The sequence below is a fragment of the Schistocerca gregaria genome, chromosome 1 (genome assembly GCF_023897955.1).
Source record: "Schistocerca gregaria isolate iqSchGreg1 chromosome 1, iqSchGreg1.2, whole genome shotgun sequence".
Classification (NCBI taxonomy): domain Eukaryota; kingdom Metazoa; phylum Arthropoda; class Insecta; order Orthoptera; family Acrididae; genus Schistocerca; species Schistocerca gregaria.
Window position 1 is genome coordinate 902,730,488 of NC_064920.1, and position 23,570 is coordinate 902,754,057.

At 40.6% G+C, this 23,570-nt stretch overlaps 1 protein-coding gene across 1 annotated transcript in view; it reads right to left on the reverse strand.

Moving 5' to 3' along the window:
• The window catches only part of LOC126274593 (ATP-binding cassette sub-family C member 5-like), a 271,486-nt gene that overhangs the window by 154,796 nt on the left and 93,120 nt on the right, over positions 1–23,570 (reverse strand). The window contains exons 6-9 of the mRNA XM_049977127.1: positions 14,267–14,422; positions 14,075–14,178; positions 13,841–13,988; positions 11,217–11,334 (exon numbers count right to left, since the gene is read on the reverse strand). Of these exons, the coding sequence (XP_049833084.1) occupies positions 11,217–11,334; positions 13,841–13,988; positions 14,075–14,178; positions 14,267–14,422 (526 nt within the window). The remainder of the gene's footprint in view (positions 1–11,216; positions 11,335–13,840; positions 13,989–14,074; positions 14,179–14,266; positions 14,423–23,570) is intronic.

The window sequence follows — 23,570 nt, forward strand, 5'->3', positions numbered from 1 at the left end:
GCATTACTTTCAGAACAACCCTTGTATATTGGATCTAATGCCAACAAATAGACCTGACATATCTGAGGATGTCAACATCAAAACTGGTATCAGTGATCATGACGTGGTTGTGGCAACAATAATTATCTTGGTACAAAGGACAACTACAACAAGCAGAAATATATATATGTTCAACAAACTAGGTAAAACATCCGTCATATCTCAATGAGGAACTTTGAACTTTCAGCATAGGGCAGGAGCATATAGAGGAACTATGGCTCAAGTTTAGAAGAATAGTTGACCATGCTCTGGACAGGAATGTATCCAGTAGAACAGAAGGGATGGAACTCTCCATGGTATTCAGTAGATGTAAAGAAACAGAGTCTACTGCATAATAGGTGTAAAACGAAACATAGGACTGTAGATAGAGAGATGCTGTACGAAACACATTTGGCAATCATGAGGGCAATGCATGAAGAGCCATCAGTGATTTCCATAACAGAATATTGTCAAATTGTATTTCACAAAACCCACGAAATTCTGGTCCCTAGCGAATGAAAAAGGAACTGAAACCGGGGGCAGCAAAGCAAAAGCTGAAATTCTTAACTCTGTTTTCAAACGTTCCTTTGCAATGGATTACACAAGCAAATTAGCCAAATTTGATCTTAGTACAACTGAAAAGATGAGTGAAATCAGTATTAGTGTCAGAGGTGTTGTGACTCGCTGATCATTTAAAGTGCCGCTGCGCAATTACACACGTCCTCTACATGCGGCGCTGTCTGCCAGCCATGCAGCAGCCGCGCCACCTAAGCGGCCAGCCAGCCAGCGGCCGCTAGACTTGGACTCAGTACTCATTCGAATGTTACCGTTTTCACATGTCTTGCTTTGTCAACTTGCTCAGTGACTCATATGTGTTGTGTCGTTTTGAAGTATATGTGTTCAACTTGACGTTATAACAGTTGTCGACGAGGTAGTGGATTTTTCCTTTTCATCGTTGACCCACAGTTTTCCATGGCTACTGTTGTGCAACTATTGCAAGGTCTCATTGAACAGCAAATGCTTCTAACATCGGCGATTCACGATTTCGTCACGGCATCAAATGCGGGGCGTTTCTCGTCGTTATCTATACCTCCTTTTCCTCCTTACGACGAGACGTCAGAAGACTGGTCTGATTATGAAAAACGTCTTCGACAGCACTTCTTGGCATTTCATGTCACGGACGAACGAACACATAAGTCTCTGTTCCTTTCATGGATTTCACCTCAAATGTATCGGCTGTTGTCACAGTGGGCTTCTTTGAAAGATCCTGCGTCTCTGTCCTTTGCTGAAATGTGCTCACTTCTGTCTGTCTATTTTCAAAAGCAAACGCATGTGGTAGCCTCTCATGTTGCCATTTATCGTTGTCAAAAACAACCTGTCGCGCTTGGGCTGCTGAACTTCACGCCTCAGTAGAAAGTGTCAATTTGTTACTGACGTTCACAAAGAATCCTATGCCAATTCCATGGTATGTGATGCTATTATCCGGTCGGCACCCGACAAAGAAGTTCGGGAACGTGCCCTTCAGTTGGCAAATCCGACTCTAGATGAAGTCCTACCCTTCGCGCAGTCTTTTAAAATTTCTCGTGCCGCTGGGGCGCAAATAGAGGCGTGGGGTGATGTCGGGGAAATACAACCTCTGTGCCCTGTTGACGCCGCGTGCGGTGCGTCCCCACCGGCCGACGTGGCTGCAGTACGCTCCCACGCGCAGCCTCGGCCTAATCGTAAACAACCCTCTAAGAAACTGCAGAAAAACCCCCGGCAACTTCCTTCATGTCCGCGATGTTTTACGAAACATTCACCGGTGGACTGCCCCAACGTTGGGCCGTGTGTCACAATTGCAAAAAGAAGGGTCATGTGTCTGCTGTTTGCAAATCCGACCGCATACATGATGTTCATGACCGTGACGCTGATTCTGCTTCTGTGTTGTCTGTCAATTGCACTTCTTCCCTTTCAGGGAAGTTATTCCTCACTGTCCAAATCTTTGGTCAGGATGTTTGCATGCAGGTGGAGACCGGTTCTGCTGCTACTATAATCAATTCTCAGGCGTATCTTCAGTTGGGTTCTCCACTCCTATCACCTGTCACTCGGCAATTACGGACGTACAATAAACAGAATATTTCTCTCTTGGGACAATTTAATGTTGAAGTATCTTACAAATCCGTCATTCGCACTGTTCCCATATTTGTGGTCGACCAGAGTGACACAGAGAATCTTTTTGGTTTCGAAACCTTTCGCGTTTTTGGGTTCTCCATAGAGGACTCTGTCAATGTTGTCTCTGATGCTATTCCTTATGCTCAATTGGATTCCTTGTCGATGACATTTTCGTCCCTTTTTTCTCCTGGGTTAGGCCGTGCAAACGACTTTGAAGCTCATATCACGCTCAAACCCACTGCTCAGCCTAAGTTTTTTCGGTCTTAGCCCATTCCTGCGGCCCTTCGTGATCGGGTAAAACGGGAGCTGGATCGTCTCACTACTTCAGGGGTCTTGCTTCCTGTCACTTCCAGTGAGTGGTCCTCTCCTGTCATTGTCATTGCTACGCCCAATGGTGATATTCATCTCTGTGGCGATTTTAAAGCCACTGTAAATGTACAATGCCTCATCGACACTTACCCTATGCTCCGCCCTGAAGAATTGTTCACTAAACTTGTGGGAGGCCAGTATTTTTCTAAAATTGACCTGTCAGAAGCTTATCATCAACTTCCTCTCGACGCTGCTTCTCGCCAGTTTCTGGTCCTAAACACGCCTTTCGGCCTCTATCAATACCAACGATTGCCATTCGGGGTTGCCAGCGCCCCTGCTCTCTTTCAGCGATTCTTGGAACATATTTCTCCCTGTCCCTGGGTGTATAAATTACATGGATGACATTGTCGCCACTAGCTCCACCACTGAAGAACATTTTCAGAACCTCCGCACACTTTTTCATGTCTTACAGACTGCCGGTCTTAAGTGTAATCTTCAGAAATCACAATTTTTTCAGGCATCTATCACGTACTTGGGTTTTCAACTCTCTCGGGATGGTATTCGTCTGCTTCAGCAAACTGTCGCTGCGACAAATGCCCTTCCTCGCCCTACATCTGTTAAGGAACTGCAGGCCTTCTTGGGGAAAATAGCATATTATCACAAGTTTTTACTGTCTGCTGCGCAGAGGCTCAGCCGTTGCATCGCCTGTTGCATAAAAACGTGCCTTTTCAATGGTCCACATCATGCGATGCAGCTTTGCAAAAATTGAAGACTATGCTGAAACAGGCCTCGTGCCTGGCTACTTATCGACCTGGCCAACATTTTGTTCTTGCCACGGACGCCTCTCAATACGGGGGTGGTGCAGTCCTTGCGCACCATTTTTCTGACGGCTCTGAACAACCCATTGCTTATGCCTCCAAAACGCTAATGGATGCCCAACAAAAGTTTTCTCAAATTGAAAAAGAAGCTTTGGCCATTATTTATGCTCTTCGTAAGTTTGGTGTTTTTCTCTATGGATCCCAATTTCATCTTGTTACGGATCACAAACCACTTGTTTCCTTGTTTCATCCATCATCGTCACTTCCCGACGAGGCTGCACACCGCCTCCAGCGTTGGGCTCTTTACTTGTCTCGTTTCAATTATGAGATTCATTTCCGGCCGACGGCTCAACATGTGAATGCTGATGCACTGTCTCGCCTTCCCATGGGTCCTGATCTGGCATTCGATAGGGACGAACTTTTGTGTTTCCACCTGGATGTTGCCGAGCAGCGGGTTGTGGATGGATTCCCCATTACCGGGGACCGGCTGGCAGCTGCTACGGGTTCTGATCCTACACTCTCCCGGGTTTTGCGCTGTATTCAGAAGGGCTGGCCAGATCGTCTGTCCGCTAAGACTTCTGACCCATTGCGGAACTACTACGCTTTGCGCTACCGCCTCACGGCTTGGGATGGTGTTATCCTTCTTTCCACCAACAATGCTTCGCCGCGTGTTGTGGTACCTGCGTCTTTGCCTGCTTCGGTCTTGCGCCTCCTTCACCAAGGGCACTAGGGTGACTCTCACACAAAATCTCTGGCGCGCCGTCATGTGTACTGGCCTGGCATCGACTCTGAAATAGCACACACGGTCGCTGCCTGCGGCCCTTGCGCGTCACAGGCCGCCGTCATCTTTGTCGCTATGGCCTTCACCTGAGACGCCCTGGGAGCGCATTAATGCTGACTTCGCGGGACCTTTTTTAGGTACTTATTGGCTCCTCGTAATTGACGCCCTAGTCTAACTTTCCTTTCATTGTCCGTTGCACGTCGCCTACCACCGCGGCAACCACAAGTGCTCTCACCGGCATTTTTTCTTTGGAAGTCCTTCCCTCTACTCTTGTTACTGATAATGGTCTGCAATTTGTCTCTTCCGAATTTGTGGATTTTTGTGCTCGTCACGGCGTCATGCATGTCACGGCACCTCCGTTCCATGCACAGTCAAACGGTGAGGCTGAACGACTGGTCCGCACATTTAAGGCTCAGATGAGGAAACCCCTGACTTCTTCTGCTGCTGATGATGCGCTTCTCCAGTTTCTGGCTTCTACCGTTTCACTCCCATGGGCGACCACAGCCCGGCAGTGCTCTTACATGGCAGACAGCCCCGCACGCTACTTCATCTTCTGCGGCCTTCCACATCACAGCTGTGGGTGCCTTCGCTTGGCCGGTTCACCGCCGACGACCTTGTCTGGGTATGGGGATATGGCAGGCGGCCAAAATGGAGACCGGGCCGCATCTTACGACTCCGTGGTCGACGGCTGTATAAAATCCAGATGGACATGGGTGTTGCAGTGCGTAATTCGGACCAGCTTTGGCCTCGTGTGCCGGCAACACTTGTTCCAAATGCCGCTACACCACCTTTGGCTCTACCTGACACTCGGGGTCTTGGCATCTCTAATTACTCACAGCGCAGCCCTCTCACCGTCATCTCAGTGCCACTACAAGAACAGATGCCACCAGGAGCGTGCCCAAGCAGGAACCAGATGACCATCATCTGTCGGAGCCAATCTACTCGCCTCTTTCTCCTACGGACGCCGACACATTGTCCATGTCTCGTATTATATCAACTGGACTTGCACAACGGGCAGATTGGTGCACGGGGCCCCAGCATATTTGACTCCTACATCTCCTGTCATCTCGACCCATTAGCATCGGGGACACTTCCGTCCGTATGGGAAGCCTCCTCCTCGAGACTTTATGGCCAGTCAAACAACACCTATGGCGTTAGCAATCTACAGGCCACCTCCATCGAGACCAGTGCAAAAATTTCAAAGGAGGGAAAAGTGTTGTGACTCGCCAATCATTCAAAGTGCCGCCGTGCAATTACACGTGTCCTCTACATGCGGCGCTGTCTGCCAGCCATGCAGCAGCCGTGCCACCTGTGCGGCCAGCCAGCCAGTGGCCGCTAGACTTGGACTCAGTGGTCATTTGAATGTTACCGTGTTCACATGTCTTGCTTTGTCAATTGCTCAGTGACATACATGTGTTGTGCCGTTTTGAAATATATGTGTTCAACTTGACATTATAACAAGTAGTATCGAGAAACAGCCGCAATCACTAAAACTAAATGAAGCTCCAGGGCCCAACTGTATCCCTATCAGATATTATACTGAATTTGCGGCTGAGTTACCCCTCTTCCCTCTTTTGTGGATCACTTATACTACCCTTCTTGTAGATGGGTGTGACCCTTGCTTGCCCCCTCCCCCCCCCCCCCCTCCCCCCAAGAACTGGCCACAGTTTTTGTTCGATGAATCTACTTGAAGGGTAGTAGAAGTGATCCACAAAACTACCATCCACTATCCTTAACATTAATTTGTTGTAGAATCTTACAACATATTCTCAGCTCAAACATAAGGAGATATCGTAAACAGGATGATCTCCTCAATGCCAACCAGCATGGATTCTGAAAACATATATCATGTGAAACCTAACTTACACTTTTCTCACAAGATATACTGAAAGCTTTAGATCAAGGCAGTCAGTTACATGCAGTATTTCTTGATTTCCAAAAAGCATTTGACTCAGTACCACACCTTTGCTTATTGTCAGAAGTAGAATCATATGGTGTACCAAGTGAAATTTATCACTGGATTAATGACTTTTTGGTAGGGAAGATGCAGCATTTAATCTCGGATGGAGAGTCATCATCATATGCACAAGTAACTTTGGGTCTGCCCCAGGGATGTGTGTTGGAACCCTTGCTGTTCATGTTGTATATCAGTGACCTTCCAGATGATATGAACTGTAACCTCGAATATTTTGATATTCAGTCAGAGCTTGACATGACTTCAAAGTGTTGCTAAACTTGGCAACTGGCTTCAGATGTTCAGAAATGTAAAATTGTGCACTTCACAAAACGAAAAAATACAGTATCCTATGACTACAATATGAATGAGTTACTGTTGGAATTGGCCAGCTCATACAAATGCCACGGTGTAAAACTTTGTAAGGATATGAAATGAAATGATCACATATGATCAGCTGTGGATAAAGTAGTTGGTAGACTTCGGTTTATTGGTAAAAAGTGAGAGTGTGCAATCAGTCAACAAAGCTGACTGCTTAAAAATCATTCATACGACCAATTCTAGAAAGTTGATCAAGTGTGTGCGACTCATACCAAACAGGACTAACAGGGGATATGGAATGCATACATAGAAGGGTAGCATAAATTATCACAGGTTTGTCTGATATGTGTGAGAGTGTAACAGGGATACTGAGGGAACTGGAGTGGAAGGCTCTTGCAGATAGACGTACAGTATCCCGAAAAAGTCTACTAAAAAGTTTCAAGAACTGGCTTTAAATGATAACTCTAGGAATATACAACAACCCCTACTTATCACTCAAATAGGGATCATGAGAACAAGATTAGAGTAACTACAGCATACACAGTGCCATTCAATTAATAATTTTCCCTGTGCTCCATACACGAATGGAACGGGAAGAAACCCTTATAACTGGTACAATGAAAAGTATCCTTTCCATGCACTTCATGGTGGTTTCCAGAGTATGGATGTAGATGTGAATAAATCCTGCTGCAGAGTCAAGCACTGTCACTATATGGACAATTAAATGAAGCTTTAGTGGAATGAAGAAAAATATGTTTGACATTCACTTATGTAAAAGGAAAGAGAAAACCAATGTTGGTCAAATTTATAGCTGTACTGACAGGCGTAACACTAATGAACTCCAAGTAGCTGCATATTGTTATAATTTACAGGTACACAATGAATGGAGACAGCCATAAGTGATTTCAAGGATTTTTTGAAGATGGTGAACAGAACTCAAAAGTAAAGAGGTTGCTTACAATTAAAAAGTCCGTCTAGTACAGATATTGGTTGTGTCGCTGACATCAGCCTGTACTACACCTGTAGTGACATTTGGGCAAAGGTGAGAGACTAATTTCCTTGAAAAGGTTTTAATCTTTTTTTTCCCTTCTAGAAATCCCATACACTTCTTCATAAGGAATACAAAGAGAAAAACGGATTCTCAGCACCTCCCCTGAGGTTTACATAGCGTCTGAAGACACCAGTTTTCTGCATTGTTGACTTTTAATACTAAACCGTATTCAAAGCCAGATGTATCACTTTAATCGGAGATCAGCATGCACACTAGTGCATCAATGGATGTACGTATAGTTTACAGTATACTTATTACAACACCAATAAGAAACCCATGGTGTGTGTAAAGTGAGTATGGAGGACAGTCTGCAGTTTTACCTGACATAATACATATATATTTAACTAAGGATCATCTGCCAAGTGCAAGGCCCCTTTTCACTGCATGGAGCACATACCTGAATGCCATTTTAGTGTGAAACTAGGTATCACATGCCCGAGTCCAAGGAAAATATTGATCTACAATGAAGTCACAAGCAAGAAACAAGGGAGCAAAGTAAGTTTTCATTCTTGTGAGGAGGTTTATTCATGTAAACACATACAATGCAACAAGTAATGCAGAACTACAATTGCCTCAAACCACTGACACCAACTCAAGAGCAACTGTTATAGAGCCATGTTTCTCAATGTTTTTCCCTTTACTTCACACAAAACAAAAGGAGAAAGAGGGGTCCATACATCATACACAAAATTAGAGCTACAAGGATCCAATATAAATTAAAAGAAGGCAATCAAACACAAAACTGAGAGAATACGAAGTTTTTTTTGCAGAAGCTAAACCAAATGACAGAACGTAAGAAATATAAGAAACATAAATTGCAAATTCAACTAAATACAGTAGAGCTCTGGTAATTCGAGCCCCAGTATTTCGAGGATCCGTGTAGTTTGAGCTAATCTTTGAAAAATTTTAAGTTTTACGCAAAACTAGATTAAAACCAATTTTCATACGTTTCCTACATGTCATATTGTCCACATGTATGATTTACGCACTTTCGAATATGTTACATTCTGAACTTACTTTCAATTTTCCAATACAATACAAGTAAAACTGTTCCACTACGGGTTTTCAATCCTAATACGCAGAAATAACCTTGGCCTCAGACTGCTAATGCATTTCTATTACAAATGGACAGGTACCATTAGGTTTCGAGGAGTGTGCTTGCTCTTTGTCGAACTTTCACTAATTGGAACTGCCTGACAATCAGTTGTACAGTGTATACCATCCTTATTGCCAGCCATATTTGCTGTGCCTACTCAGCAAAGGTGTTCATTAACATGAAGTACACATTTTGCAACATTGGCTGTCCACTGATGTATGTACTGTAGTTGGTTGTGTTGTAACATCTGTACTGTAGTGAGCCCTCCCATTAATTTTGAAGTGTTGTATGTATGCACGGTACATATGTAACTGTGTGTTTCTTAATGTTTTAATTCGTACATTACAATGAATGGTAGAAGTAAGAGAAAATTTGTGCCACTGAATGTGAAAATGGAGACTTTGAAAAGACGGGACAAAGGAGAAACATTAAAACAAGCTGAGAATGGAATTGGGGAAGTTACAGTTGGAGATTGATGTAAAAACAGAAACAAAATTGAGAAGTTTTCATCAAACAAGAGTTCTATTTCGCCATCTGAATGGATGTCAATGAAGAAGACTTGAGTATGAAAAAAAAGTGTGAATCTTTGTTTGTTTTGTTTACTAAACAGAGACAAAAAGGAAATACAATTCTGGGTCTATTCTGCAAGAAAAAGGTGTATTTCTTAGAAATGAGTTAACAGAAAGTGAGGACGATTTTACAGCAGGTTCAAGATGGTTGGATAGATGGAAGAAGCGATATGGCATAAGACAGCTTGAAATTTGCAGTGAAAAACTTCCTGCAGATTCTCGAAATGTTACAAAATTTTGTGAGAAATTAGGAATTATTATACAAGAAGAAAATCTTACTCCTGTATAACTGTGAAGAAACAGGGCAACATTATAAAATGCTTCCATCTAGAACTCCAGCCTCAAAAGAAGAAAAGGCTGCCCCGGGCTACAAAAAGCATAGAGAGGTTAAAAGTTCTTGCTGCATAAAATGCCAGTAGAAGCCATAAACTGAAGCTACCAGTAATAGTGAAGTCTGCTTAGCCACTAGATTTAAAAAACATCACTGCTTTTGCACTGCCTATTACATTCATCCATCAAAAACCTGCTTGGATATACAAAAATATTTTTAAAAAGTACTTTTTCCAATATTTTGTTCCAGAGATCAAAAGATGCCTAAAAAAAAAGTGCTTGCCTTCCAAAGAAATCTTAACACTTGACAGTGCTGGTTCAGACCCTGATGAGGAAGTATTACAATGTGACTGAACTTGGGCATTGTTCTTACCCTCTAACATGTCGAGTTTAATAATCCTATTGACCAAAGTGTTTTACAAAGCTTGGGGAGGGGGGGGGGGGGGGGGGGGGAGAAGAGGTATTGTCACCGTTTGCTGCAGAAGGCAACATCTAAAAATTTCAGAAAAAGGGGGGAAAAAGCTATGATAAAAGACATAGATCACTGGATAGCTGATTCATGGTCTGAAACAAGTCTTAGAACCAGATTTTTACAGAATGAAATGGATACCTACAGTACAAACAAAGACAACCCACCATTGGCAGAAATGTTGGATGTGAAAATATGAATGCGAGTGAGGCTTCAGAATGGGTGAACAGTTTGAAACGACCAATCTTGCAATTGTTTAAATGGTCAGTGAACCCACTGAAGGTAGTGATGACAAGGAATTGCCTGAAGAAACTATACCAATGATCACGCACATCAAGGATTTAGCAGCACTAGCTGTAGCATTGCATTGTATCTAGCAGCAAGCAGAAGTTACTCCAACTGACACCATGCTTCTTAGAAGATGGCATGACATTGCTGCTAACAAATGAAGTTCTATTTTAAAGCAAAGGACTAGGGACAATTTCTTTAAAATGCAACATATATTTTTGTAATTTGGAAATATGTGCCCATATATGTACATATAACACAGGTATGTACTATACTGTTTTTTATTTATTTTTTAATCATTATTGTGCTCATTAAATATTTATTCATGTTTTATCAATTGATTGTGTTGTGGTTGGCAAGAGAGCGAACTCCGTATTGCTAAAGGAGGCCGAAATGCACGCGTCTCAGCTCACGCAGGCTGGCGTGAGGTCTGGAACATGACAAGGGAATTAGAATTGAGAAAAACGGATGTACCTGGTGGAATACTTAACTTTAATCCATTAATGGTGAACGTCGCTCTCGACGATACATGATTCTCACAATATCAATAGTAACGGCTAATGGCGCTTTGCTAGGTCATAGCAAATAACGTAGCTGAAGGCTATGCTAACTATCGCCTCGGCAAATGAGAGCGTAGAAGTCAGTGAACCATCGCTAGCAAAGTCGGCTGTACAACTGGGCGAATGCAAGGAAGTCTCTCTAGGCCTGCCGTGTGGCGCCGCTCGGTCTGCAATCACTGATAGTGGTAACACGCGGGTCTGACATATACTACCGGACTGCGGTCGATTTAAAGGCTACCACCTAGCAAGTGTGGTGTCTGGCGGTGACACCACAGATTTAGTATTATTTTCATATTATCCGAGTTTTTTAGGATTTGACGTAGCCTTAGCGCCAATTAGCTCGAATTACCAGGGCTCTACTGTAATTACATAAACACTATTGCTCTGTAACAGATATGTAACAAATCAGAGTTTATCTTCCTTCAAAGTAACATGCAACTGAGAACTGAAATGCATGCATTCATTTTTTTACCAAAAATTTTCATACAGTGATAAATGTACCTGTATCCCAAAAAGGTAGATATAGATGCTAGAAGTGTGATAGCTGGTGTTATTGTATTGCTAAAAGACTGCAAAAATGCTGCCTTCTGTAGCTGCTTTCTTTCAAAATTCCTAACAGCTAAAACAAAAGAAGGTAATATTTTGATGTAATAACATGGATCTATTTTTATACATGTGTTTATGTACTACAATATGAGAATTAACATGAGTCCAAAAAGATAATGAAACACAACAAAAAAGACAAACATCATGCCACAAAACTAATTATGATAAAAATATGTATGGAACATCAAAACCAACAATGAAAGAAAGATACTGATGCCTACTACAAAAAGAGTTGCCCTTTGGCAGACAAGGCACTGTTATCTGTTCACCACGATGATAAAAAAATAGAGTAATGTGAGCAGAAACCTGTCCTACACACACACACACACACACACACACACACACACACACACACTTCTTTGGTTTATACAATCTGAAGATATGAGAAGCATAAAAAAATATCAGAGCAATATTCTTTACAACTTCAAATAATAAATACACTGTGAAATCCTATTCTGTAACAGATTTTCTGGCCATTACTTACTTCCAGGAGACAAAATGTCTAGTGCCACCAACAGACACATATAAAAGGACAGACACTATCCTCGCTTTTGGAAATACCCTCGGGAAGGAGAAAGGGATGTGTTGGAGAAAGTTAAAAGCCCGTTCGTGTATCCTTCTCGAGGAAGGATAGGATAATGTGTGTTGGCAACAGTATACATTTTCCCTCCTAGGGGTAAATACGAGGGTCGGTCAAAAAGTAATGCCTCCCATTTCTTTTCTACTTAAAAAAATTAAGTTAAGTGAAAAATATGAATTTGGCGCCATTCCTCAAACCTTCTTCTGCAATCCACTGCAGTAGTAACTTTCTGTGTCAACAGGTGGCAGCACAGCAGAAGTTTGTAAGATGGCCGACATCGATGTTCGTTTGAGACAGCGTTGTGTGATTGAATTCTTGAATGCAGAAGGTGAAACGCCCATACGCATTCATGAAAGACTGAAGAAGGTGTATGGTGTTGTGACAGTGGATGTCAGCACTGTTAGACGATGGGTTCGTCGTTGTAAGGAAGCTGAAGGAAGAGGAAGAAAAAATTCAAAACTGTGCGATCGGCAGGGAAAGTTATGGCAACAGTTTTCTGGGATACAGAGGGTGTGATTCTGGTTGATTTTTTGGAGCAGGGATGCACAATAAATTCTGTTCAATACGTCACAACCCTCAAAAAACTTAAAGCACGTCTTCAGCGAGTTCGCCCAACAAAATCAATGGCAGATGTTCTTCTTTTGCATGACAATGCAAGACCACACACCAGTCGTTACAACCTCTGACGAGATTGTCAAAATTGGATGGGAAGTTTTGCCTCATCCCCCATACAGCCCTGACCTGGCACCATCAGACTTCCATCTGTTCGGGCCACTAAAAGAAGCTCATCGTGGGATTCATTTTGAAGATGAGGAGGCCGTCAAAACATCCGTGCGTCAATGGATTAGGAAGCAGAGCTGTGATTTTTACCGTGCTGGGATACATGCCCTTGTTCAAAGATGGACCAAAACTGTAGAGATGCGCGGAGATTACATTGAAAAATGACAAAATGATCCTCAATGTTGTGGTTTTCAACCTATGTAATTGCATTTAAATTTCCTGACAATTAAACGTAGAAAAAAAAAATAGGAGGCATTACTTTTTGACTGACCCTCGTACTTACCAGCAATTATGTTTCATACAATTTTTTAAATGTGTCTTGAGAGACTTTTCCTTTTGATACACACACTATCTGATTCACACATCCTATAAGATTTTTTAAAAGTTATTTAATATTCATACCAATTAAATTATAGTAAGTGATACTTGAAATTCAGTTTCCTAACTATGAAATGTATACACAGAAGAACAGTACTACACTTTCCAGAAAGTGATCACCAGTAATATTACTAAGAGGGTATCACTCATTCTTAAAGAACAACTCTCCTATGCCTCATTATGAAAATGATAAATTTGCAATGGACTGTAGCACTTGTTAAGCGTCAATACTGTTAATGGTCTGAAGAGAAAGCATTTCACATGAAAGTAAGAGGTTGATCACTTAAAATTGGAGAATCCCTTGCAACATAAATGTTTATAGTTAAACACAAGAAACAGCCCACAAAAGGTTTGAAGTTGTGTGTATTGTATAAAAGAACGGAAACCATAATTCTGTATGTGCCAATAAATTGTTTTTGTAAGCAAGAGAGAATTATCTGCAGTTATTCTCATCATGATTATAATTAGTTGGGGTACTGCTAAAAAGGAAACCATTTTATGGGTATGATCTCATCCTGAAAAAATAACATCCCAACATTCCATTATTTTCTTTGAAACAGAAAGTATTCATAAGCATTGAAGTTGCATATCGGTTTAACCATTCATTAGATTACTCTACCCAACAAACATTGTGGCACTATTAAGTACAGTGGTATAAACAGAAAGAATCCTTAAAACTGATCTCGAAATCATAGAAGTGAGACTAAACAACGTTTCCCCTTGTAACTGATGATCACAACACACCTCGAGCATGAGTACAAAAGTATAATCTCATACTCACTTGCAATTTTGTTGGCAAAACTGTCTTCCCAAGCGTACATCTTGATAAGACGTATACTGTTTAATATTTCACTCATCAGTCCAACTCTCTGATCTGTAACCTTTACTGTACTAATACGGACCATACTTGTTAAGCTAGCAATCCCTGCCTGAAAATGAATCCTTATGACAGATTATTACATTCAAAATGAGTAACACAAATAGTCAACACAAATTACAAAACATCACTGATTACCATAACTGGATAGAAAAGAAGGATAACAACATTTCCAACCAATGCCCATGGTCCAAGAACAAGAAGAGAATATGCAACACACATCACAAACATCACTGGGGTACCTGAGGGTGAAAATTATTGTCCAGTTAAATTCTTGTTGCAGAAAATTTTATTTCAAATTCAGTATTTATAGTTATTAAGTTTACTAACCTAGTAAAAGGACACCCATATGGCAAGCTTCAAAGATTCGTTCCTGCTCATTTGTTACAAAGGTTAGTATTTGACCCAGCACTCTGTCTCCTCCAGTCCGTAGTAACAACATTTTCTTGTATATAAGGTGTTGCATAGCGCCTTGCACTCTTGTTGCTGAAAAGATTTTTTATATTAGGTACAGTGAATTATAGAGCATCATTATTATTCTCACTGTGCACTAAAAAATGGTCACCAGAAATGTAACACTGATTTTCAATTTTTCATTTTTGAGGTACATGACTAACAGCAATATTTATAAATATAATAGAAACTACATAATTTAATACAGTTGTATCTGATATTAATATGGAATAATAATCTAGGAGAATCAAACGTAACACAGGAGGATCTTTATACCATGTTTAAGATTTGTATGTGAGGGGTAGGAAAGATAACCTGTGGTTCAATAGCCATATTAAAATGTTGCTATGAAAACAAGGAGCACTTTCTCACAGAAATAAATAAAACCAAAACCTTCTTTGTAAACAAAGGCTGAAAGATAGCAACTAGTGTGTACAAAGAGAGACACAAGAAGCATTCAGGGACAGCAAAAGTATAAATCTGTTTGCCTATCTGAAGAATAATCATGTAAAGTTTTGGCATTATTTAAAATTAGTACATGAATCAAAGTCATCCATACAATTGCTCAGTTTTCACAATGCAGCCAAACGGACACACAGAAGGTCAAAATACTGAATTCTACCTTCCAAAATTATACAACTAAGGAGAATAATTGTACGGTTCCTCCTCCAAACTGTCACACAAATCCCAAAATGGCAAATATTGAGATAAGTGGCAAGAGAATGGAAAATTATCTAAAATTGTGCAACAATGTGTGATAAACCTTTTGCATTTCCTTTATGTTTTAGTCTTCTTTAAAGGCAAAGAGAGAAGATGAAGCAGTAGCCCATCATAGAGTCTATGCCTACCGTCATGTATTTTTTGACTTTCAGTTGTTAAAAAACAGAGGATTTTTTCTGGTACCAGTAGGAGGAAGGAAGGATTCACGCTCAGCTAGTGAATGAGTGAGAAGCACGCCATTTTCAGCGAGTAATTGTAGACCACCATTTTGGGGTCGCTATGAATGAGTGAGGAGTATGTATTTCATATGTGCACCGTTTAGAAAAATACAGTATTGTTTTATTAACAGAAAGGTCGTGTGAGTTGTTATTTCAAATAGTACAATAATTACAAGAACTGAAGCCCACCCGTGTACTTTGGAAAATTATGAAGATCCGATAAGCTTAATGGGAACACGGTCAAGACTTCAAAGGTGAACACGGTGACCAAACGTAGCATTATAAAGAATGGTAAGCACAAATCTACAGCGGAGAAAGAAACTACTTCGCCCTGCAAAATAATATGAACTAATACGAACTTATTTCCAGGCATAGCTCAGTTTATTGTGCTTGTCATTCATGTCGAAAAATTAATCTCATTAATTCAATTCATTTTAAAAAGCCACGCATTTAAACATTTTATTATCATCTATTCCATTATTTTGTTATATTATAAATGGGAGGGCAGCCAGGTCTTGCAGATTCTGAAGATATTATATGAAAGAACTTGTTTCCCTTTTAACGATAGTTTTTTAAAGGTTGCCGATGCAACAAAGCACTACAAGCAACTGGAAGACGTGCAGGTCATTTCAAGATGTGTCATTTGACAAACACACATGAATACAGGCCTGTATCACTGATGCAGTATTTTGGAACACACTTTATGCTCAAAACTTAAGACTTTTATGTAGATCAAAAACTTTTCTGTAGGAATCAACACGAATTCTACGAAGAGTGACCATGAGAAACACATCTCACTCTGCTTCTCCTTGACATCCACAAGGCAGGAGACAGTGATACCAAACTTTATGTTGTTTTCCTTCACTTCCAGAGACATTTGTTACAATTCTGTACTGCAACTTATTGAACAAAACATGTGGACACAGGATAATGGGCCAACTTTGTATATGACTGAGGACCTCCTAATAGGTAGAACTCGACAGCTTGTTCTTTATGGGAAAAAATTATTACATGTGATAGTAGTAATGAGCACACTCAGAATGTTATAAAGCTGTTACTGCTGACAGTATACATAAAGTATCTGGTAGAAGTTTTATGAGTCTCTTCACAGATGATGCTGTTGTATATAGGGAAATAGCAACACCAGTAAATGGTAACTAAATGCAGAAAACCTACAGTTGATTGAGATTTGGTGCAAAAAATAGCACCTGACCTTCAGCCTTAACAAAGGTAAAATAATGTGCATATACAGGTGAAAGGACTCACCATTTGATTACACATTTGGTTGTCAATAATTAGAAACAGTCACTGTTGTTACATTTCTATGAGTCCACATACACTGGGATTGAAAATGTATGTAGGCAGGTGTCCAAGAAATTCATAAAGTCCTACATAAATTTAATTTACCTACAAAGGAAGTAGCTTATAAAACCTGTAAACAAGTGATTCTTGAGTACTCAATATCAGTTGGTACCCTTACCTGATTCTATTAATGTGGGAAATAAAAAGGACAAAGAGCACAACATTGCAGCAAGAGTCATGGAGGTCATCATAAAGCTCTTGTGACAAACTCTACAACAGTGGTGATATGCTCAATGGAGAGGTTTAAGACTAAAATCCCAAAAATGGATGTTTGAATAAGAGGCATGCAACATATTTCAAAGCTCATTCAATAAATAATACACTACAATTTTTTTCTCAGAGCCCCTTTATCCTCAAGAGTCGGAATTTGGTGACAATTTCAATCATTATTTCTTTTACATGTACCATTTCACTAGCCTGTCTCCATAACATTCTATGGACTTAACGCCAGCATTGTGTAAGAGCATGTATTCCTTATTGGTAGTAACACTTGTCCTGTCCTCGTAGCCATGTTTTCACAGCATGAACTATGCACTCATGGAGAGGGAGCTCCCTTGAATTTCTTCTTTTTTGTGATTGTGGATGGTGCCGCTCCAGTGACCACCTTCCAGTTATTGGCACAAAGTGATGCACCAAGGCTTTATCTTCTGTCACCTGTCACAATCTGTGACAGGAAAAAATTCTCAGCCGATCTCAAACTACTTTAACGGTTCAGGTGAAATGACTTTTCTTTGAATCTTGTAGTCTGCTGTGAGTATTTGTGGAATCCATCCTGAGCACACTTCTGCTATATCAAACAGTGTCTATCATTGCACATGCACTTCCAATGCTCGCTCGTAGCTGTAAAGCCAACTTTCAAGTTGTGATGTGCCATTCTGCTCAGTAATGACATCTGCACAATTCACAATTTCACGAAATGTGGCTGTCACAGGACATCCTGAAATGATTAAGGAGCTCAGTCCCTGCACTTCCAGATGCTTCAGCTTTTTTCTTCTTACCCATTGCCCAACACTACTCTTATCATCTGGACCATTAGCATACACTGCATACAAAGTTTATGGATGTTCGCCATGTTATTTTTTTTTTCTTTTTTTTTCCAACAACCAAGAATTCAATAACAGCATGTTACTTTTTACGAGTGTCTTACATAGACACCATTTTGACGGTTGACTATGATACTGCCATCTGTCAGAACTGTTTGAAACTTCCCATATGTGTAGAATAAACATCAAATCTGAAGCAGCTAAGAGGACATTTTCTTACACACACACACACACACACACACACACACACACACACACACACACACAGGGTGTTTCAAAAATGACTGGTATATTTGAAACGGCAATACAAACTAAACGAGCAGCGATAGAAATACACCGTTTGTTGCAATATGCTTGGGACAACAGTACATTTGCAGGCAGACAAACTTTCGAAATTACAGTAGTTACAATTGCCAACAACAGATGGCGCTGCGGTCTGGGAAACTCTATATTACGATATTTTCCACATATCCACCATGTGTAGCAATAAAATGGCGTAGTCTCTGAATTAAATTACCCGAAACCTTTGACAATGTGTCTGGCGGAATGGCTTCACATGCAGATGAGATGTACTGCTTCAGCTGTTCTGTTTCTGGATTCTGGCGGTACACCTGGTCTTTCAAGTGTCCCCACAGAAAGAAGTCACAGGGGTTCATGTTTGGCGAATAGGGAGGCCAATCCACGCCGCCTCCTGTATGTTTCGGATAGCCCAAAGCAATCACACGATCATCGAAATATTCATTCAGGAAATTAAAGACGTCGGCCGTGCGATGTGGCCGGGCACCATCTTGCATAAACCACGAGGTGTTCGCAGTGTCGTCTAAGGCAGTTTGTACAGCCACAAATTCAGGAAGAAAGTCCAGATAGCGTGATGCAGTAATCGTTTCGGATCTGAAAAATGGGCCAATGATTCCTTTGGAAGAAATGGCGGCCCAGACCAGTACTTTTCGAGGATGCAGGGGCGATGGGACTGCAACATGGGGCTTCTCGGTTCCCCATATGTGCCGTCCAGGTAAAAATAAGCTTTGTCAGTAAACCAAATGCTGCCCACATGCATATCGCCATCATCAATCCTGTGCACTATATCGTTAGCGAATGTCTCTCGTGCAGCAATGGTAGCGGCACTGAGGGGTTGCCGCGTTTGAATTTTGTATGGATAGAGGTGTAAACTCTGGCGCATGAGACGATACGTGGATGTTGGCATCATTTGGACCACAGCTGCAACACAGCGAATGGAAACCCGAAGACGCTGTTGGATCACCTGCTGCACTAGCTGCGCGTTGCCCTCTGTGGTTGCCGTACGCTGTCGCCCTACCTTTCCATCACGTTCATCTGTCATGTTCCCAGTCCATTGAAATTTTTCAAACAGATCCTTTATTGTATCGCTTTTCGGTCCTTTGGTTACATTAAACCTCCGTTGCAAACTTCGTCTTGTTGCAACAACACTGTGTTCTAGGCGGTGGAATTCCAACACCAGAAAAATCCTGTGTTCTAAGGAATAAACCATGTTGTCCACAGCACAATTGCACATTGTGAACAGCACACGCTTACAGCAGAAAGACGACGTACAGAATGGCACACCCACAGACTGCGTTGTCTTCTATATCTTTCACACCACTTGCAGCGCCATCTGTTGTTGAAAATTGTAACTACTGTAATTTCGAAAGTTTGTCCGCCTGAAAATGTACTGTTGTCCCAAGCATATTGCAACAAACGGTGTACTTCTATCGCTGCTCATTTAGTTTTTATTGCCGTTTCAAATATACCGTTCATTTTTGAAACACCCTGTATGTTGAAAGCTATAAAAACAACTGGGGCATTATTTACTGAACGACCGTCTATATTTCCTCCCAAACAAACCTCACTAAATGACCATTATGGTAGAATCAAGGGTTTCTAAGACCATATGGAAGCTTACGAATATTTACTTTTTCCCATATGCCATTCTGAAATGAGAGTGGAAAGGGGAGTAATGATAATGATACGTTAAGTATCATCTATCACATACTGTAATCTGGCTCACGTAGAACACATGTAGATGCAAAATTATGAAATCATGGACTTCTTTAACAAGCATTAAACCATGAATTTTCTGAAGCAAAGGTTACTTTGACTGAAACAGAGGAGAAATAACAAAAGAAGAGAAAATATAGGGGCAAAGTAAAGGAAATGACAGATCCAACATCAAGCTGAAGATGCATGAAAGAAATTGACTTTCATGTAGCACTCATAATACCATCACTGATGTGCATGATACTACAAAAATCCTGCTGCCTCTCTTAACTCCATTAATTAAAAAGACAGATATGATCCAATGGTTGAAAATTGAAGGACATGGGTAATTTTGGGTACTATGAAGAACAGTATTATTATTACTATTACTATTATTATTATTATTATTATTATTATTATTATTACTATTATTATTATTATTATTATTATTGTTGCTGTTGTTGTTGTTGTCGTCCTCACAAACAGCACGACTTATTTTCTAAAGCATAACTCATTGCAAACACTTCAAAATGTGCACAATTAATAAAGATTCTGCGTGCCACTATGCGACATTGATATTTTCAAACTGGAAGTCTCTAATGAATAATGTGGCATGAATAATCATCTAACAAACAGATTAGCAACTCTAAGAGAATGGTGTCTGCCAACTGTTATACAGTGCCTGCACTAAACAACAACAATCAGATTATTCAAAACACTGTCAGCAGGCAGCAATTATTTTGAAATTCTGCATCAGTGAAACAGAAGGAACTGCAAAATAGTCACTGCAAAAAGCAATTTAATTAGTTGACTCTCAAATGTTATAAGTAATAGCAAGTATCTCTGTATGTGACAATATAGGATCCTCTCACACTGAGCACTCAGGAACATCTCTCTGAGAGGATGTGTGTACTTAGTAAAGCAGAAAAAATTGAAACTAAATGTTCCATTAAAGAAGATTGTAGAAAACACTTTACCTGTTTATCATACAGCTAACGAGATGTTTACTTATTTACTGCATTAACAAAACTTCTCTCACAAACTTAACCACCAATATACCAATTTAAAAAGTTATCATCTAGCTTGCAAGAGGTCAACTGTCAGTGTGACAGTCAGAACAACAAACTAACATGTTGTACTGTGTCTATTTCTGAATATTCAACATGAAGGTGGCTCTTGATAGGTATAGTGTGCAGCTGCATTGCATTCTGTTGCTTTTATTTTTAATTTCTGAGAACGAACTGCAGAGTAGAACGTTTTAGATAACCATGTAGTCCGCCTCCTTAGTTCAGTGGCCAGCATGTCTGGCTGCTACACAGAGGACCCAGGTTTGATTCCTGGTACTACCAGCAGAGTTTTGTTTGGTGAAAGGACTGGAATGGGGTGCACTAATCCTCTTTTTTAAGGGGCAGATCGAGGAGTTACTTGGTTGAGAAATGGCACCTCCACGGTCAAGAAAGCCAACAACAATCAGGAGAATGGTGTGCTGATCCCATGACCCTCCGTGCAGCAGCATCCGAATTATGCCACTGGCAGAGTACGGCAGTAGATGGTTAGGCCCAACTGCCCTGTCTGGGACAGAATACAGAGCTTTGTTTTTATTCTTTAAATGACCATCTGCATACTGGGTATAGATATCTTGTCTAAAAAGGGTACTCTCTTTTAAATCAAGAATGCAATCAATTCACACAGTTAGTTCTTTTAAGGTGCTCTCAGGAAACAGATCTATGCTTTTTAATGAATCCAGTAGCCCACCTGACAATATCAAAATTTGTAGCTGGTTTTAGTAAAGAAATTTGATGCACACTGCTCCCTTAACCACTGATGGTGAAATCAAGTATAATATGCTAACTTTTTCTTGACAGATGCAGATGCGTGGAGCTCCAACTATGACTGTTACTCTTGATATATCAGGGAGAGGGGGAAGTATCAATATATCGGAGGAAACAATATTGACATATCTGCCTATGAAAATATTGGCTGCACATAGTAAATACACGGTCTATTTTTGAGCTGTATATTTAAGTATTGATTTATTATTAGACAGTCTGTAAATCAACAAGCTAGCAGCCCGCCTATCATCCTTAGAGCAAGCATTGAAAGGAAAATGATGCAAATTGAGGTCTGGTGATAACCATTTTGCTACCAATGGTAACTGCATGTAAGTGGCATAACTGAAGGTGTCTGATGAGTCCATTGTTTGGCTTCTACCAGTTTTTCCATTCTTCTGTACAAAATTTGTGTATTTTTTCACTGTACTTAATCTATATTTAATGAACTGATAGACTTTCTTTGGAATTGGAATCAAGCGTTTCTGAAGAAGAGAAATTTGTTAACATCGAGTATAGATTTAAGCGTCAGGAAGTCGTTTCTGAAAGTATTTGTATGGAGTGTAGCCATGTATGGGAGTGAAACATGGACGATAAATAGTTTGGACAAGAAGAGAATAGAAGCTTTCGAAATGTGGTGCTACAGAAGAATGCTGAAGATTAGATGGGTAGACCACATAACTAATGATGAAGTAGTGAATAGAACTGGGGAGAAGAGGAGTATGTGGCACAACTTGACAAAAAGAAGGGACAGATTAGTAGGACATGTTCCGAGACATCAAGGGATCACAAATTTAGCATTGGAGGGCAGCATGGAGGGTAAAAATCGTAGAGGGAGACCAAGAGATGAATACAGTAAGCAGATTCAGAAGGATGTGGGTTGCAGTAAGTACTGGGAGATGAGGAATCTTGCACAGGATAGGGTAGCTTGGAGAGCTGCATCAACCCATCCCAGGACTGAAGACAACAACAACAACAACAACAACAACAGCAGCAGCAACAACATATTCTTCTCAAAGTCAGACGGTATTTTGCCTGTCTCAGACATTTGCTCACCAGTGAAAGAGTTTTGTCACGGCTGGTTCCCCCAACACTATCAGTAGTTCTAACAGAATGCTATCTCCTCCCAGGTCTTGTTTCGCTTAAGGTCTTTCAGTGCTCTGCCAAATTCTTCATGCAGTATCATATCTCCCATCTCATCTTCGTCTATGTCCTCTTCCATTTCCATAATATTGCCCTCAAGTACATCTCCCGTGTATAGACCCTCTAAAATACTCCTTCCCCCTTTCTGATTCCCCTTCTTAGCTTAAGACTGGTTTTCCATCTGAGTTCTTGATATTCATACAGGCAGTTCTCTTTCCTCTAAAGGTCTCTCTTATTTTCCTGTAGGCGGCATCCATCTTCTCCCTAGTGATATATGCCTCTACATCCTTATATTTGTCCTGTAGTCATTCGTGCTTAGCCATTTTGCATTTCCAGTCTCTCATATTTTTCGAATGTTCATATTTTCTTTCTCTTGCTTTATTTACTGCATTTTTATATTTTCTCCTTTCATCAATTAAATTCAATAGCTCTTGTGTTACCCAGGGATTTCTACTAGCCCTCATCTTTTTACGAACTTGAGCCTCTGCTGCCTTCACTATTTCATCTTTCAAAGCTCCCCCATTCTTCTTCTACTGTATTCCTTTCCCCTGTTCTTGTCAACTGACCCCAATGCTTAATCCAAAACCCTCTACAACCTCTTGTTCTTTCAATTTATCCAGGTCCCATCTCCTTGAATTCGGGCATTTTTGCAGTTTCTTCAGTTTTAATCTACAATTTATGACCAATAAATTGTGGTCAGCTTCCACATCTGCCCCTGGAAATGTCTTCCAATTTAAAAACTGGTTCCTAAATCTCTGACTTACCAATATATAATCAATACGAAATCTTCCGTTGTCTCCAGGTCTCTTCCACATGTACAACTCTCTTTCATAATTTTTAAACAAAGTATTAGCTATGACTAAATTATGCTCTG